The 19,053-nt window shown below is 36.8% G+C and overlaps 1 protein-coding gene across 4 annotated transcripts in view; it reads left to right on the top strand.

The window, feature by feature from the left end:
• The window catches only part of ZMYM2 (zinc finger MYM-type containing 2), an 88,248-nt gene that overhangs the window by 45,194 nt on the left and 24,001 nt on the right, over window positions 1-19,053 (top strand). For all 4 annotated transcript variants that reach the window (XM_061171108.1, XM_061171110.1, XM_061171109.1 and 1 more), the window contains 6 exons: window positions 1,863-1,934; window positions 6,634-6,784; window positions 7,250-7,365; window positions 10,120-10,236; window positions 12,025-12,175; window positions 14,448-14,620. In XM_061171108.1, coding sequence (XP_061027091.1) covers window positions 1,863-1,934; window positions 6,634-6,784; window positions 7,250-7,365; window positions 10,120-10,236; window positions 12,025-12,175; window positions 14,448-14,620 — 780 coding nt within the window. The remainder of the gene's footprint in view (window positions 1-1,862; window positions 1,935-6,633; window positions 6,785-7,249; window positions 7,366-10,119; window positions 10,237-12,024; window positions 12,176-14,447; window positions 14,621-19,053) is intronic.

The raw sequence follows: 19,053 nt of genomic DNA, 5'->3' as shown, positions 1-19,053 counted from the left end.
TTTTAATTTTTATTGAAATATAGTTGATTTACAGTGTTGTGTTAGTTTCACGTGCACAGCAAAGTAACTCGGTTATACGTACGCATAAATCTGTATATTCTTTTCTTATATTCTCTTCCACTGTAGATTATTACAAGCTGTTGAGTGTAGTTCCCTGTGCTGTACAGTGGGTCTTTGTTGGTTATCTACTTGGTGTGTGCATATTTTAATCTCAAGCTTCTAATTTATCTCTGCCCCCCCCCCCCCGCCCCCACCCCCGTTTTCCCCTTTGGTAACCATGAGTTTGTTCTATATCTGTGAGTCTATTTCTGTTTTGTAAATAAGTTCATTTGTATCATTTTTTTTTTTAGATTGCACATATAAGGGATGTCATGATATTTGTCTTTCTGTCTGACTTCACTTAGTATGATAATCTCTATCTAGGTCCATCCATGTTGCTGCAAATTGCATTTTTCCATTCTTTTTTATGGCTGAGTAATATTCCATTGTATATATACCACATCTTCTTTATCCATTCCTCTGTCACTGGACATTTAGGTTACTTCCATGTCTTGGCTATTGTAAATAGTGCATCAGTGAACATTGGGGTGCATGTATCTTTTCAAATTATGGTTTTCTCCAGATAGATGCCCAGGAGTAGGATTGCTGGATCATATGGTAGCTCTATTTTTAGTTTTTTAAGGAACCTCCATACTGTTCTCCATAATGGCTGCACCAAATACATTCCCACCCACAGTGTAGGAAGGTTCCCTTTTCTCCACACCCTCTCCAGCATTTACTGTTTGTAGGTTTCTTGGTGATGGCCATGCTGACTGGCCAGAGGTGACACCTCATTGTAGTTTTGATTTGCATTTCTCTAATGATTAGTGATGTTGAGCATCTTTTCATGTGCCTCTTAGCCATCTGTATGTCTTCTTTGGAGAAATATCTATTTAGACCTTCTGCCCATTTTTGACTTTTTTTTTTTATATTGATCTGCATGAGCTGTTTGTATATTTTGGAGATTAATCGTTTGTCAGTTGCATCATTTCCAAATATTTTCTCCCATTCTGTAGTCTGTCTTTTTGTGTTGTTTATGGTTTCCTTTGCTGTGCAAAACTTTTAAGTTTAATTCAATCCCATTTGTTTATTTTTGTTTTTATTTCCATTACTCTAGAAGACTATTTTCCATTTTCTTGCATAGTATTTTGACTTTTAAGGAAAGCAGGATGCTTTCTGCAAAGAGTAAGGGTATAAATTTCTATGTGCTGGAAGCTGTTACATGTGCTTTAAAAACAGTTTCCAAAACAACCTATTTGCAGATGATGAAAATTGTAACTGTGTAATTTCCAAATCAGTTTTCTTTTGTTTTTGTTTGTTTGGTTTGTTTGTTTGTTTGTTTTGGCCGCACTGCAAAGCTTGTGGGATCTTAGTTCCCTGATCAGGGATTGAACCCAGGGCCACATCAGTGAAAGCTCCGAGTCCTAACCACTGGACCGCCAGGGAACTGCCGAGATACCATTTTATGTATTATTAATAGATTTTACTGAATACATTTAGAATACATTGTCATCTAAAAGAAATATGTGATTTTTTTTGCAAGGTCTACTTAGAGGTGAGTCAAATCTAAGGGTCTGTTTTTAATTCTTTATCTAGTTACTATTATTTTTCTATAGGATAATTAAAGTTATGATATATAATAATTATTCTGTAAGCTGGTCAGTGGCACTGTAGGACAGACAGGCATTTTTAAAAGTTGGATCGAGGTTGTAAGTCACAAAACAGGTAATTAAGAATCAACTTTTACAGATTGCTTGTTGACCTTTCGATCTAGCAGCCTTTCTTTATATCTTTTTATAAAGCCTTTTAAAATCTTTTTTTAGGTAGGTAGCCATCCAGGCTTTCTGAAGGAGGTTCGCGATCACATGCAGGACTCTTTCTTCATGCAGCCCGAGGTAAGCGGGACATGGCTGGGCTTAAGGCCTTGGCATGACATGCTCTGCTACTGCCTTTATTGTGTGTCTGAAAAATTGTGTACATTTTGAAGTGTATTAACATTTATGAACTTAAAATATGTCAGATGATGATTATTTTCTTACTTTATCTCAAGACCGACGAACTTTCTCATTTCACTAAATTTTACATGTGTTTTCTTGTGATGCACTCATTTGCTTTTAGGTATGTATGTTATTAAAAATTATTTTAAGATATAGATTTTTAATGCACAGTCCTTGACCTCAGTGGGCATTTTTTAAAAAAAATAAATTTATTTGTTTATTTATTTACTTCTGGCTGTGTTGGGTCTTTGTTGCTACGCACGGGCTTTCTCTAGTTGTGGCGAAGGGGGGCTACTCTTCGTTGTGGTGCGCGGGCTTCTCATTGTGGTGGCTTCTCTTCGTTGCAGAGTGTGGGCTCTAGGGTGTGCGGGCTTCAGTAGTTGTGGTACGCGGGCTCAGTAGTTGTGGCTCGCAGGCTCTAGAGCGCAGGCTCAGTAGTTGTGGCACACAGGCTTAGTTGCTCCGCAGCATGTGGGATCTTCCCGGACCAGGGCTTGAACCTGTGTCCCCTGCATTGGCAGGCGATTCTTAACCACTGTGTCACTAGGGAAACCCCCAGTGGGCATTTAAATATAGGATATAAGAGTCCTTCTCTTGTGCCTACCTGAAAGAGTGGGGGAAAAAACCCTTTCTTTCAAAAAATGTTTCCAAATCTATATTCCCAATAAGCCACATGAATAAATTAGGACTTGAATAATAAGTGTATATAATTAAGAATAATTATAATTGTAGTACAGTGATCAAAGTAAGGAATTTTATATTGATAAAATACCACTGATTAACCTATAGACCTTATTCAAATTCTGTTCATTAATGTCTGTTATAGCAAATTGGGGAAAAAAATTGTATAGCATCCAATCCAGGATCATAAGCCATTATTTAAAAACAAGTTCTTTTCAGTTTCTCCCTCTGTTCTTCTGAGACCCTAATTCCAGGTGTATTAGATTTCCTGCTCCTGTCCCATGGTCACGGTGGCTCTATTATTTATTGAGGTTTTTAAAGTCTTGTTTTCCTTCTGGCTTCATTTTAGAGACTTTGTAATGTGTCTTCAGTTTTACTAATCTTTTCTAATCAACTGTTAGTTCCATGTGGTGTATTTTTTGTCTTGGACTTTATTTGTCATCTCTAGAGGTTACATCTGGGTCTTTTTTGTGTCCTCTATTCCTGGCCTCATTGTGTTCATATTTTTCCTCCATGGGTTTCTTGAGTATATCAGTGTATTTATCATAGTAGCTCTTTTAACATCTTTGCCTACTATTTTCCTATCTGTCCTTTCCATATAAAATTTCTATATAATGAATTATACAGTTGACTGAGAGTCAGCTTGAGTGAATAAAAGAAGTATAAGGTTTACTTGAATTTATCTCTTAATCTTCACTTAGTATAAAAATTAGTATAATATCATGTCATTGTTGAAGTTTTATCACTATCCCCCTCTCCACAGGGTTCTTCACTATTTTTATGCATTGGACTCCCTTGGTAACATGGTTAGACGGTTTCTCAGAATGCTGTTAAATGCATAAAATAAAATATCTATGATTACAACTAGAACCAATTATTCCAAATATAGTTATCAAAATATTTAAAAATTTTTGAAATGTGATATATATACACTGTATTAATGCATAAAGTAATAAGGTATAGTGGTTATTAACTATAATGTTTTTTGAAGTAATGTTGGGCATCAATGATATATTGAGCCACCTGCCAGTATAAGATAAAAAGTTGGGGATTTTTGTTTTAGCAGGTTCTGCTAAAACTAACGTGGTTTATTACCTCTAATCAGAATGAAAAGAAAGCAACATTTCGGTTAGATGTTAATGAATATAAAGATAATAATTTTTCCGTGCGATGTCATGGACTAAGTTAGTTTTCAGTTGTATCTGTGTGTGGCCAGGAAGTCAGTTCTGTGCAGCCACACTTGTGCCCATTTCCTAGATTAGATTTGCAGTAATAAGTCCATCAAGGCTTTATCTCTTGAGCAGCTACCCTTGCCGTCCACTTGCTTGGTTAAAAATGTAGTAAATGAGATGTTTTACTTACATCTAAAAGGAAAAATTAGGGAGAAGTTTTAGAATCATGTGATGGTTAATTTTGATATTCATGTGGAGCTGGTTAACATGAAAATGTAAGGCACCTTTTTTCAATGACTAGACTGAAAATGAGCCCATTTGCCGCAAACTCCCCATTATTTCTTCGTTTTACCTCACCAGTGTTGTTTCGATCACATCTACCTCATACTTTTTTTTACTGAATTTATAATTTATTTCCCCCCGTGCCTGAATGGGGAATATAATAATTGTGAATTTGTTCCACTTAATTTTGTTCCTTAAATCACTCAATGCATATTTATAGGGTGCATGAAATTTAAATATGATTACGTTGTTTATGTAGGAAGCAGTGTAAACATGGCATGACAGCATATGTCTTTTTTGCTAATACTCTCCCGTTAGATGGGCCTTTTTGTTGTTGAAGTAGTGGCAACTGGGAAAGTGGCTGTTAAAGTGTTTTCAGTGTTAATGATTCTGTTTTTCTCAGTTTCATACAAAACTATTTCTCAGTGGGGACCAGTTGCTTAGCTTCTTGCTTACTTGACCCAGGTCAACTGGTCTAGTTTTTATGGGTACGTCTTAAGACTTACTAATTACTTAACTATTCTGGCAGTAAAATCATTGTCAACTTGAAGGATATTTCTAATAAGTTAAAAAATCTAGTGTGAGATTGGAATGGATGATTGGACCTCATTTGTATCTGTAAAAGAATTCTTCATAGATGCTGCTCTGTGGAGGTCTCACATCCACCTGCTGGGAGCTGCTTTATTTTTCTCTCTGTAACTCTGTGATACAATGGCAGGTGTCCTGATATTTTTAGTGTTCCTCATTTGTACTGTGGTGCCAGATTCTAAACATTCTTTTATTTTTCTTTGTTTTATTGATGTGTTTTCCTTGATACTTCTTCTGATATAAATAAAATTTAAATTATTATATTAGGCCCCAGGAAAACATGTTGTCCTTCCAAACAAAACAACAGCCTTCTCCTCTATTGTCCTGAACATTGGGAGAGTCATAATCAGACTTAATAGGTTTGCAGTTATTCTTATTTTTTCCGTGTTAGTATCCTTTTGCTATTGATACGTTTTTCTTTTTGGTTTTTCTTTTCTTTTTTTTTTGAGCCTATCAGAGCTTGAAGAATGAGTTGGTTTCCACTTTGAAAAGTAAAACTTACGGCTTCCTTTGGGTGATGTTTAAGTAAATAAGGAACCACTAGGAATAGAACACGCATTCCTGGCATGGAAATAGCTGTGTTTTCTCATGACTTTTATATTAATTGTATGCTGAGAAGGTTTTTTCTTTTTTCTTTTTTTGGTGTTGATGTTAAGTTGTTTTTGGCTAATGTTTTTACCTTCAATTTCTTATTTTACTTTCTCAAATCCTGTGGCATTTGTGAAATTTATCCATGCAGTTTACTCATTTTTTTGTTATTTTTGGCCTGATTGTCGTCTTCCCTGACATCTATTATTCATCCATCCATGGAACGTTGAGCACTTCTTATGTCATCATATTGTACTAGGTGGTGTTGGGTGCGAAGATGCGTGAAGTAATCTAAACATCATGTGGAAAGACGGATGCTCAAGTCCCTTCTATAAAATGACCTTGCGTCTACGAATGCGGAGGACTGACTGTACGATTACTTTGCATCGTGACATGTGATATTTGATTTAACTGATTATGACAGTTCTGTTACAGTTCAGAAAAGAAATCAAATACAAGTTGCACTTAAAGGCTTGCTTTTACTTTTGTTTGATTTCTAATTGTGACTATCAAGTTAATTTTTAAATACAAACACACCAGTTCCTCTGAATTGTATTTTTGTAAGACTGTCCATATTTCAGTGATACTGCTTTTGTCTAGTAATTTCCAAGCTGCACCTCCTTTGGCCTTTCCTCCTTTGGTCTTACCTCATTCTCTGAATTACATCAGGGTTGGCAATATTCACCTTTGACACGATTGACTTTATTATTACCTCTTGACTAATTATTAACTTTAATAACCAAAAATCATTTTGAATGAAGTTTTTTTAAATTAAAAAAATGTTAAAGTTTTTATATTTTATTTTGGTTGAACGAGGTTTTAAATGTAGTAGAAAGGTGTTAAATCAGTTTTAAGAGAAGTGTCAGAGTGCTTGGGACAGTAGCAGCTCAGCTCTGAAGGAGGGTAGCTGTTTGATTCTTAGGACTTACATTTTGTAGGTTCATTTAATTTCTTCTGTTGCATGACAAGGAGGTGTGTCATCATTGTGAACAGAAAACACCGTGCCTTTCTTACATCTTCAGTTTCTACTTACTATATGTAAGGATTCTATTTAATTAATAGGGAAAACCACTATTTTTGAAGGATACTTAGCTTAGATCATAGCTTTGTTTGACCCTAATATAGCTGCATTGCAGTTAACACTTTGCATCAGATGAAGACTTCTGACCCACTAAGCCTGATTAGCGGTGAACAGAATTGTTTTGCAGAGAGAAAAAGTATAATGAAAAGTAAAATATTTTGTTCTAGTTAAATTTTTAATTTTCTTTTTATGTTTCAAATTTTAGAAATATGGAAAACTGACCACTTGTACTGGCTGCCGAACACAGTGCAGGTTTTTTGATATGACTCAGTGTATAGGTCCTAATGGGTATATGGAGCCTTATTGTTCAACTGCTTGCATGAACAGTCACAAGACAAAATATGCAAAATCACAAAGTAAGTCTCAGGTATTTGGAAAGTTAAAAAACTTTAGTAACATTAATAATTTCTTCATTACTCTTTCTCCTCTGACTTTCTTTTTATGCTCACTTTTAACTGCATAATTGGTATATTTTTATTATCACACTAAACTTTCTTAGTGCAAACTTTAATGGTTTTGATCATTTAATTTTTAAATTATTGGTGAAGTTCTGTCCATGGCTGTGTTCCTAACTAAAATTGTTTTTCCATCCAAACATTATCTAAAACTGAGATTGTTTCATGTATCTGTGTATGTTTTAGAGATAGTATCAGAGTCTTCTTTTATGACAGTATTTTTTTAAGGTGCAAATAATCTCAGAAATTAATAAAATAATATTTACATAAAGTTTCATTAAACTATTCTCAGAGGTCAATTAAGATTTTTTTTTTTAAACTCTGATTATTTTATAAAAAATCAGATATGTACTTTTTCTCTCCTAGGTTTGGGAATTATTTGCCATTTTTGTAAGCGAAACTCTTTACCTCAGTATCAAGCCACAATGCCTGATGGAAAACTGTATAACTTTTGCAATTCCAATTGTGTGGCTAAATTCCAGGTTTGTTATTTACTTTGCCTAATGCTTCCAATAAAATACACAAAGAAAATAAGCGGTGTAATATACTTCATCTTTATTCAATGTGCTGATTTTTACATATTTTGTTGAGGGTCAAATTGGAGGGTAGAGATTCTGGAGTCACAGCAGAGGTAGCTTCACCAGCTCTCTACTTAGCACAGATGCTCGAAATCGAATTCTTAATTGTTATTTATGATACAGACTTGGAAGGAAAGTAAATTTTACCTATCAACCTTTAAAACAAAAGGGTAAGTGGTCTAGCCAGCAAAATCGAGTTTATTCGGGAGTAGCCAAGGAGGCGGCACCACAGGCAAGTCTGGAGACTGAAGGAGGGGAGGAAAGGGGGGAGGTGGGCGAGGTTTGAGCCCGGGGTAGCTGGAGGAGGGCGAGCGTCCCGGGTGGGGCTGCTCGCCGCTGGGTTGCTGCTGGGTTGCTGCTGGGTTGCTGCTGGGTTGCTGGGCAAGCAGGCAGCCCTCCTCCTGCTGGTCTGAAGTTAGCCGCCCAGCTTCCTGGCCCCATTTTGAATGAGGTTTTTCTTGATTCATTTTCACATAGTGTCATTGAGCTCAGTGCCTGCCGTGCAGTTGTTTCTTAGCAGATGGTTTGAGTAGCATCTGACTTTTACGGGTTCTGTTTTATGTTAAGTGGATGGAGGATGTAGGTACACTTACCCCGGAAGTGACAAGCGTGCACGTTTTCTTCACGTATTAGAAATTTGCTGTGGGACTGGAGATTGGACTTGTCCTGGTCAGCCTTCGTTTCATTCAAGATCAGCTTCAGGGAGACTATTTTCGTTTCGGTCAGTGTAAAGAAGAGCTCTCTGACACAGTTGTCAGAGCTGGAGTATGGATAGTCTCAGAATAGGACTGCTGGGTGTGTTCAGATGTAAGCTGGTTGACCAGTAAGGTGGAGTAGTTGGGGATTCAGCATGAGTTAAGTGGTTTACCTGATGTGTGTGAAATTTCAGGGTAGAATGAGTTCATTCATCCAACAGTTCTACTGTGTTGCAGGCACTGTGCTCTAGTTAATTGATTTAAACTGAAAATGCAGTCTCTTAACTACCTTAAATTGAGGTAGTTTGAATTCAGCCAGGGGAATGTTGTTTTTGTTAATAGTTACACCTTGCCTGAGCTTAGGTAATTAACCACATTCAAGATTAAACTTTTCTTTTGGAAGTTGGGATTGTGGCCACGGATACATCCTGAGAGTGGTAAACATTGCTTTCGACTTGTTGGTTCTTCTCAAAATAGAAATTAAGGGCTAAAGATTAATTGTGGGAGAGGAGGACAGTGTCTTTGCTGTTTGTCAGATTTTTAACTTTCTTCCCTTTTGATGTTGGGTAAACTGAAATGTTAATTGAAAATGTTTTAACTACTTTTTTCATTTAATTGAAACTCGTATTGCCCATCATTTGATAAGAACATTTGTGTATGTACCTTGTATATTTTAAAGAAACAGTTTAGACTCTTACTTCGGAGGAATGCATCCAAGATAAGCCTGTAGGGCAGCCTCACCACTCTGTGACTGCACAAAAGTACAAAGTTGACGAAGAGAAAAGCAGCATTTTTTCTTTATCTTAAAGCAAACCGTAGATCTTGAACTTTTATGTCTTCCTTAGATGTTTTTCCATTTCATAGTAAGATAATAGGATAACATTTCATTTGTTTTGAAAGGATAATTAACTTTAATGGACTTCAGTTTTTTGGAAACACTAAGGGTATTGTTGCTGGGTTTTATTTTTTTAAATAATTCATTCACCTGGTAGTTACGGTCTTAAATATGCGTGTTTTCTTTCTTTTCACAAATTCTAATTGTGTTGTATGATGTATGTAGAAGTTTTAAAATGATAAAGGTTTTTTCTCCTTCCATTGCTGCCTTGAAAAATTTTGTATTAACTATTTCATACATTCAACAGATTATATGTAATATGGATTAAAGAATGATAATTAAATATCAGCATACTCATTACTCAGGTTAGAACAGATTCCTACCCCCCTCCACCGGACACGCTGCCTGGCTTGTGGGATCTTAGTTCCCCGACCAGGGATTGAACCCAGGCCATCGGCAGTGAAAGTGCGAGCCCTAACCACTGGATCACCAGGGAAGTCCCAGAACAAAACTTTTAAAGCCCATGTATGCTTATATCTTTTTCTACTCTGTAAATCGTTTTAACTCTTAAAAATGTAATAAAACTAAAATAAATTTCTGGCATCAATACCAGTCTGTGAAGCTTACCCCTCCAACTTTGTATAAAAAAAAATCAATTAAAAAAAAGTATAAAAAGGCTATTTTCACGGATGGACTTGGAATGAAAATGATGGCAATAATGCAACAAATCATTAGTAAATTAGCTACTAGAGGCAGAACCAGGAGCTAGGTTCTTTTGTGTTTAGTTACTAGTTCAGAACTTGGTGAACTGACCTCACTATTATTTGCTTGTATTTTCTTAAAGAAAAAATCATAATTGAACTTTATGATTTTTTTTCCTTTTCCGTATTATTTTAAATAATTAGTAGTAATCATGTGGTAGAAAATGAACTTCAATTTCATAAAACTAACTTGGCATACTAGTATTTTTAAAGACAAAATTCAGAAATGTAATTTTATACGTTGAGGAAATAAGTATTTAAGAAGGATACGTACTATTTTCTGGACGTCGTTGATATTTGATGGTTGTCACAAAAAAAAACTTCTAAAATCCACCTCAGACTCGGTGTGCTTTGTGCTTTGTTTTAGGCTCTCAGCATGCAGTCATCTCCCAACGGCCAGTTTGTAGCTCCAAGTGATATTCAGTTGAAGTGCAACTATTGCAAAAATTCCTTTTGTTCAAAGCCAGAAATCCTGGAATGGGAGGCAAGTCCTATTTTGTTAATGTATGTTATCTAGTGCTAAAATGAAAGTCTGGTATAGTAACTATGACATTTCCATTTGAGAACCTATTTCTTAGTGGATAAGGATTAGTTTTTCAGATTTTGTGCTGATTGGATTATTTGCTTTTTTTATGCGGGAGTAGCACCAAGAAAGGATCTGTTTCTTTTTAGGTCAAACAAAAAATTATTGAAGTCATATCCACAATATATTATGTTCATAGTAGTGTAGAGAATGTCATTTTAGCCACATACCTGGGGTGTCTTTTGTTTCTGCAGTGTTGTTCCCATCTCTTTCCCCGCCCCCCCATCTTTATAAGTATTGTCTGTGAACTGTAGTATCTTACATTGCCTTACGTTTACCATGATTTACTTTGCCACATCTTTTTGCCATAGCGAAAACTCTGAGCATTAATGTTTGGTTCAGTAAGGGGGCAGTAATGAACGGATGGATGGATGGGGGTGGGAGGAGGATGGGACAGGGGGGCCCTGGCTGGATGCTGCTCCTTGAGCAGTGTTCACCTTCGGCCATTCTTTCTTTCCATGTTTTTAAGGGCATGGAGTATGTAATAAATGGTGTACAAGATGTAGTGCTAACAACAGCTGCTCTTGAGCCAAACTTAATAGTGGCTCTTGGCAAGTCCCGCAGTATCTGAGTCTTAGGCAGAAGGTGATCCCCAGAACTGGACTACATGATTTCTAAAGTACTTTGGAAATCTGAAATTTTATCATTTAGTCCCTAGAAAATTTTTTAGTTTTGTTATTGTGTTTGGTGCTGTCTCAAGAGCATTTAAACCAGTCATTCTTTGAGACTGTTGTCAGCACCCAGTGATGAGTTTTCGTGACTGTTACCATCTTTAAATCACAGCAGGAAGGATGTTGAAGGCCCTGAAAAAAACAGAAACAAAGTTAAATCATTTACCTACTTAATGTTATAATCCTTAGCGATATATTTCCTATAGGCCACAGACACCCAGTTTAACTAATTCACTGCTATATTGAGACATAGTTCCACAAAATTTAATACCATTAACTACCCTAAAATTACTCAGTGAAAGAATAAAAGTATAAGTATCACTAAGACAAGATGGCAGTCTGGTGTTGCTAACAGAACTGGAGAAATGGGAAAAGAAAAGCTGTCGCCCTTTCCTGGTCGGCTGGATATTTGAGAAGTAGCTCTGGCTCTTGTGGATTTGGGGCCAGTAGAAATAACTGAATAATTAACTAACCTTGCTCTATTCAAGGGAATCAACTCAGTCTCACACTTGGCCGCACACCGTGTGATGACCCCCAGTGGAATACTTTACCCATAGTAGGTCTGTCACTATTAAGCTGTGGTAGGAATGCGATCGAGTCTGCTTGACCGTACTCAACAAAGAATATTTCTTTTTGAGTGAAAATGATATGATTGTCATAGTTCTTATCTTTTTGTAGCTTATCCATGTTGAATCTTCCATTGTTTTCTTCCCATTTCTCCAGTCCTGTTAGCAACACCAGACTGCCATCTTGTCTTAGTGATACTTATACTTTTATTCTTTCACTGAGTAATTTTAGGGTAGTTAATGGTATTGAATATTGTGGAGCTATGTCTAAATATAGCAGTGAATTAGTTAAACTGGGTGTCTGTGGCCTATAGGAAAAGTATCGCTAAGGATTATAACATTAAGTAGGTAAATGATTTAACTTTGTTTCTGTAAAAGTGGCTTGTGTATTTCTTAAACTTGTTCTTGAGGTGGATGTCATATACTTACCAAGGTTCCCATTGCGCATTTAGAACAAAGTGCATCAATTCTGCAGCAAAACTTGTTCAGATGACTATAAGAAGCTGCACTGCATAGTTACATATTGCGAATACTGTCAAGAGGAGAAGACTCTTCACGAAACAGTGAATTTCTCTGGAGTTAAGAGACCTTTCTGTAGTGAAGGCAAGTGCATATACAGTGTTGTTCATAACTTTCATTAATATTTAATGTTAATTTTTTGCCAAAATATTTTCAAAATATGTAACTACATATGTTCAGAGTAGTGGTACAATTTTAGTATAGCTGAACAAAAAAATTGAGTTCGCTTTTCTACTGTTATTTTATATATATTTATAGACCTCTGGGCCTCAGGGTTTTTTATCTCTAAGAATTTGGTAACATGTTTTTCCATTACAAGGAAGTTGTGAGAATAAACTAAAAGCATTATCATACCACGTTATTTCTAAACAGACAAATTGTGATATGAAAGTTGATTTTCCAAGTGGATTAGAATTATTTTCCATTGGCTTCATTCCCTGCCCGTCTACTGCCTAGTCTACAAAGCTATTCAGTATACCAGAAGGAACATCACACGAGGCATTACTACAGTCGGAAAAGACTTTTAGGTTTTCAATTTGGGATGCCAGGGAGACACTGGCTTTTGTAGTAGTACATTCAGGAATTATCTTTCCTCTCATTTATACTTTTTGCTGCTCTGGTGCCAGGCGGCAGATTAGAAAAATGAAGTTTGTTTCTCATTCCGATTCTCCAGAGATAGGAGCCAGGATTGTAGCTAAGGGTTTTGGGCTTTTTCTATTTTTACTTTTCCCCAAACGTCCTATTCTGCTCTGTGGCTTTCACTCTCTGTTCTTTCTTTGGCCCCAGGCACTGGACTCCCAGCTTTCCTACCTGCTGTCCTCATCAATTATTTTCCAGTTTTTTTTTTTTTTTTTTTTTCCCCCCTTCTTCCTGGATCCACTTTTTCTGTCGATTTCTACCACTAGTTAGAGGCAAGAAAAAGGTTGGAAAATCCTAAAAGCAGTAGGGAATTGCAGCAATATCAAAAGATTATTAGTCCATTCAACAAGTTGCCTCCGTCTATACATTAAACATTTCACACTTGAGGTCATGTCTGCAAGAGGGTACTGCTTACAGCAGGCATTCCTGTTCATGTAGGCTCAGTCCCCCAGATGAAAAGTAACCACGTTTACTGTTAAGACTGCAGCTATAATGAAAAGTGACATAATGTTTCATTAAAGAGATTGATTCTGAATTTAATTGAACTCTTTTACCTGAATTTTTGTGCAGTGACAGTCTCAGTGATTCACAAATGGGAGTGCATTAGTGTTGAGGGCTAGCACACGTATCAAGCGTCTTGCATCATTTGGATTATATGGATTTTACTAAAATGAAAGACAAGTTGCAACAAAAAGATAATTGACATTAAAGAACATAATTTTCAATTGGAAGGACTTTCTGGGCAATAAAAGGTTAAAAAGGACGTGTATTTTCTTCCTGTTTAATAATATATTTTGTGCTTTCTCTAACTGCACCTAGTTCTCTGCTGGAACCTGTCAGAAATAACAAAACATGTAATACCTGGTACTACCATCAAAACCTAGTTAGAAAGATAAAGCTAATAAAGGTAAAATATTAAACATGTTTTAAGATATAGTTCAAAGTTACAGAAAAGAAGCCATAAGGACAGTTCATAAGTGATTGCCAAGTAAATTACATAGGAAACCGTTGCAGTCCCTATTAAAGGATGGGTAGTGTTTTGGTAGATACACGAGTGGAAGGTCATTCTTACGTGCACAGCATGAAGATTATTTAATCCTTATAGAGATATCATAGGGAATAAATAAGATTTAAATGTAAGGACCGTTAAAATAATGCATTTATATAGTATGTAAAGGAAGTGTTTTGATTAAAGAATAGAATAACAAAATGCTGTTTTTGGACAGGTCATTAAAGCAGTTTTACTTCCCTGCAGGTCCTTTAGGGTGACAGAGATGGGTAAGGCTAGAGAATTTAGCTAAAATGCCTGCTTAGCTGAATGTATCTTTAAGTTTGCTCAGTGCCTCTCAACAGTCTCCACTTTTCATTTCTCTAAAATGCCCATTTGTGGTGTGTTTGTGATACTTAAGCAGGATTATATTGGATTATATTTACACAGAGCAGGTACAACAGTTCTGAAGCGTGACTAGATTTGAAAATCTTAGAACCTGAATTATTTGAACCCACACCATATCTAATGTAATACTCCATGTTCTGTTCCAGTTTTCACAGGCTGGTGTTGATCACAGTAGATTTCACAGTTTTGATCAGGAGAGAAAGAGGACTGTATATGTGAATTTATAAACACTTTCTAAAGCCAGTGCTCTGTTTGCCTGTAAACTCTTTCTTACCTCAAAAATGAGTTTTTGTTTTAATACTAAAACCTTATATTTCTCAGGCTGCAAACTGTTGTACAAACAGGATTTTGCAAGGCGTTTAGGATTGAGGTGTGTGACTTGCAACTACTGCTCTCAGCTGTGTAAGAAGGGGGCGACGAAGGAGCTGGACGGCGTGGTAAGGGACTTCTGCAGCGAGGACTGCTGCCGGCGGTTCCAAGACTGGTACTACAAGGCAAGTACCGCCGGCCCCCTGGGCCCCCAAACTAGGATGTATCTGTATTTTCATCAGTGTAGTTTAACAAAATGGATTATTTATCTAAAATTTGTGTCTTTATCTCACTAAATAGAAATGTTTTTGATGAGTACTTTATCAATTATGAACATTGGCAGGTAATTGTTTTAGATACTTAGGATGTGTTTTTTTTTTTTCTAAGTCCATAGTTTATAACAGGGTTCAATCTTTTTTTTCTTTTATACATTTATTATTTATTTATTTATCTATTTGGCTGCGTTGGGTCATCGTTGCTGCACGCGGGCTTTCTCTAGTTGCAGCGAGCGGGGGCTACTCTTCATCACAGTGCACGGGCTTCTCATTGCGGTGGCTTCTCGTTGCGGAGCACGGGCTCTAGGCGTGCGGGCTTCAGTAGTTGTGGCACGTGGGCTCAGTAGCTGTGGCTCACGGGCCCACTTGCTCCGCGGCATGTGGGATCTTCCCGGACCAGGGCTCGAACCCGTGTCTCCTGCATTGGCAGGCAGATTCCCAACTACTGCGCCACCAGGGAAGTCCCCAAACATCTTTTTAAATAAAGAGAGGAACAAGATACTTTCCAAGTTGTTGTAGGCTAAGATTTTGTTGCACTTTTAAAGTTACTTCACTATTTTACTGTTGTTTCTGACTACTTTAAGCCTTAGAATTAAGGTTCACATTTTAGAAACACACAGCACAAATACTAACACACTGGAGGCTGCATCCCTTTCCGTCTGAACCAGCATCTTGTTACAGACAGATGAGAAATCACTCAGGAAATGTTACTTTGATGGCTCTAAGCGCTCAGTTTCAGTTTAGCACACAAATATACCTTTTCCTCCACTGTTTAGGAGGTTTTATTTTTAAAAACTGGTTTTGGATGCAGGTATTTAGTGGGCACAGATGTGGAAACTCCATTTTGTTCTTACTGTCTGTCACCCTTTTCACCATTTGCTTTGCTGTTTGAGACAGAGGTTGTTACCGTGTGATATTGAGGAACCCCTGTCATTAGTTTATCATACAAATTTCTGTCCAATCGTATAATTGTGAACTCAAAACTTCAATTCTTTCAAATAATCTTTCTTGGAGGATATTGTTTTTTGTTCACAGCACATGGGCTGTATTTCTGTTTGGCTTCTTTCTTTGATTCTTCCTGTTCTCTTTTATATTACTTATAATTAAAAGAGAAATCTTTTGGTTTCCTTTTTTTTCTTTTTTGGGAAGCAAAGAAGTGTTCTTTGGCAAAAGACCAAATTATTCTAGATGGTGCCATTTGTTCCAGTTTCCTATTTAAAGGATAATTGTAGCTAATGTTTTTATAAGTTCAATGATGAAATTTCAATGAGGCAGAGCATTTCAGAAAGTTAAATAACTAGTGACAATTATCTGTTTATGTTTAATGTCAGTATTCTGTACATTAAACATTTTTATTATTCCTTGTCTTACTTTAAACCCCACAAATCTTTGTATAATATATACAATAGCATTATTACAAACTGTACTAATCTGAGGAGTAAAGACACATGGTAGGAATTTGTAAAGCAAGCAACAGTGATGATTTTTAACGTAATCAATAGGATTACAGCCTTCAATATGAGGAAACAGTTGCCCTTCCTAATTAATTGGGCCCTGTGTAGAGGCAGCCAGTGCTGAGTCAGAGAATCCCTGTGTTCTGTGCTTTCTGCTCGAGCAGCTGTCTTTTCTGACGTTTCTCATGAGTCCCCTCATCCACTGTACCATTACATGGTCATCTTGAAAATGTGTTAAATTGAGTCCCAACCAAATTACGATTTTTTTCCTGACCTTCTTTCCCCTTCCACTTTTTAAATTTAAGAACTCAGAATTTTAGATTTTAGTTCATTAGAAAATGTGACCCGTAATCTATAAAAAGTGCCTCATCAAGGAATGTTTACAACGAGAGCAGCCAGCCCAGCTGCTGCCGCCACAGAGGAGCACACGCCGTATTTACCTAGAGTCTCAAGAGCTTTACATTTTTGTTTGTTTAAATTTAAGTATTTGATATTATATTTTTAAAATTTCCGCCTATGTTTGTTTAACTTGACAAGACATTTTGAATAATCTGTGTTTTCAGGCCTGTAAAATGGTTTGCTTTTGGATTTAAAATAGAGGTTAATTAAATACTGTCTCTTCAAAATTAGAATACAAAAGCCATTGAAATCATGCAACCAAAAAACGCTGAGAATAAAATTAATGTTTTTTTCTTCTCCCAGATAACTCTTTAGAAGGAAGTAGGTTTTACTTTTCCTCAAAGTTAATGTTTCCAGGCATAATGTGAAACCAGGTGGGAGGATAGTTCTTTTCATTTCTATAAGTTTAAATTGTTTGGAGAAAAAGGATTTAGTATTGTAATAGAATAAAAGCTAGTACAGTTTTTTAATACAGGCTTTTTTTTTTTTTTTTTTTTTTTTTGCCTGCGTTGGGTCTTCATTGCTGCACGCGGGCTTTCTCTAGTTGCGGCGAGCGGGGGCTACTCTTCGTTGCAGTGTGCGGGCTTCTCATTGCAGTGGCTTCTCTTGCGGAGCATGGGCTCTAGGCACGTGGGCTTCAGTAGTTGTGGCATGTGGGCTCAGTCGTGGCTCGCGGGCTCAGTAGTCGTGGCTCACGGGCTCAGTAGTTGTGGCTCCCGGGCTCTAGAGTGCGGGCTCAGCAGTTGGGGTGCACGGGCTTAGCTGCTTTGCGGCATGTGGGATCTTCCCGGATCAGGGCTCGAACCCGTGTCCCCTGCCTTGGCAGGCAGATTCTTAACCACTGAGCCACCAGGGAAGCCCTAATACAGGCTTTGATTTGCCTTAAAAACCAGTAGTGAAGGGTGACAGTGTTAAATTCTTCAGTGCAAATGCCCCAACAGTCGAACAGCATGACTTTGGGCTGTAATCAAATTAATACTTACATTTTAATAAGCCTTATTCATAAAAGGATACCTGAATGAAAAATATTTTGGGGCTTCTATGTTTTTCTTTTTGTCTATAAACTGCGAGAAATATTGATTTTAGAAAATCATTCATTGTTTTTGACATTAAGTTTCGAAAGGAAATAACTAATATTCTCGCTTTAAATGTGCCTTTGGGTAACTGAAGAATTCTTATCACTTGAATGCTTTGTATAGTATCCAGTGCCCAATCTTTTATTACTGCATTCTTTTTTTAAATAAATGACTATAAAATCCCCTGTTTCATTTTGTTCATGGTTCCCCCTTGCAAAATTAGGTCTGATTGGGGAAGTGGGCAACAAGAGGGTGAAAGGTTACAAGGATGTGTATACATCAACTCAAACTGTCCAAGACAGGTAAGGGGCTGTGTCAGTGTAGGTCCAATGACCTTTCCTCAGTTACTGCAGAGGAGGCTCCTGGATTAGCTGAGCGGTTGGATTATCAGGTTTTTGAATTGAGTTTAGTTAGTACCTGCCTATTAATTTAGATTGTTTGAATCAGTAACTGTTTTTTTTTTTCCTCCTCAAAATAATACACAACCCTTGACTTTTCACAGTGACAGGAAAACCATGAAGTGTTTGTTAAACCAGAAACGTGTGTCACAGTTCAGTTCTTACGCTGTAGGAATGTTAAAGCTTTCCTAAGAGTCCTGTCTCGTGAGTAGGAGGTAGTGGTGTCGGTGTCGGTAACGAATGATGGGCATTAATGAGATTTTCCATTTAGCGTGGTTCCAGACACTTTACCAGGAGTTTGTATGAGTGGCTGCAAAAGGAAAAAACAAGCCAAAAAACAAGAGGTTCACAACCTCTAAAATTTTGATTATGGTATTAAGCTTGAATTAGTATTGAGTTCTGTTATTATCCTTTTTCCTGAAAAAATACATACATATTTTGTTGCCATTTGCAAATTAGCACTAATCTTGCTCCTTTTTTTTTTTTTTTAATTGAAATCATCTAAATTTGTTTTGAACTTCCTGGAAGAAAGGAGCTTAAAGTGTTGTTAGGACAGAATTCCAAATGTCTATAATTATAAAATAATGAAGCGATTTTATTGTTCAGATTCTTTGGGTAGAATGTGCTTGGTTGTAGGCTCTAGGCCTATTAAATTATTGTGTAAGTGGAAATATTACCGTAAACAGAGTCAGCACAGTACGTTGTATACAAATACAAATTGTATACAAATTGATTTGGGTTTTAGATGTTACACTGAGAACCTTCTTGCAGCATTTTACATCTGTTAGGATTTTTATTTCTAGTTACTCATATTAACTCATTTGTTTTTCCATTGTCTTTGTAACTTGGTGCTTAGACTAAATAAAGCCTTGGTTTTGACTTGGACTGTCTTCTTTGAATCCTGCCTCTGCACTTTGGCATTTGGCCCTAAGAAATCACTTACTGTATTGGGACTTTAGTTTCCCACCCTGTTGTGAGGCTTGTGGAATGGAGAGGGCAGCCTGGCCTTTGTTTTC

Source organism: Eubalaena glacialis, chromosome 16 (assembly GCF_028564815.1).
Source record: "Eubalaena glacialis isolate mEubGla1 chromosome 16, mEubGla1.1.hap2.+ XY, whole genome shotgun sequence".
In the NCBI taxonomy this organism is placed as follows: domain Eukaryota; kingdom Metazoa; phylum Chordata; class Mammalia; order Artiodactyla; family Balaenidae; genus Eubalaena; species Eubalaena glacialis.
The sequence above is the reverse complement of the archived record's forward strand: the minus strand, read 5'-3'. Positions and strand labels throughout refer to the sequence as shown.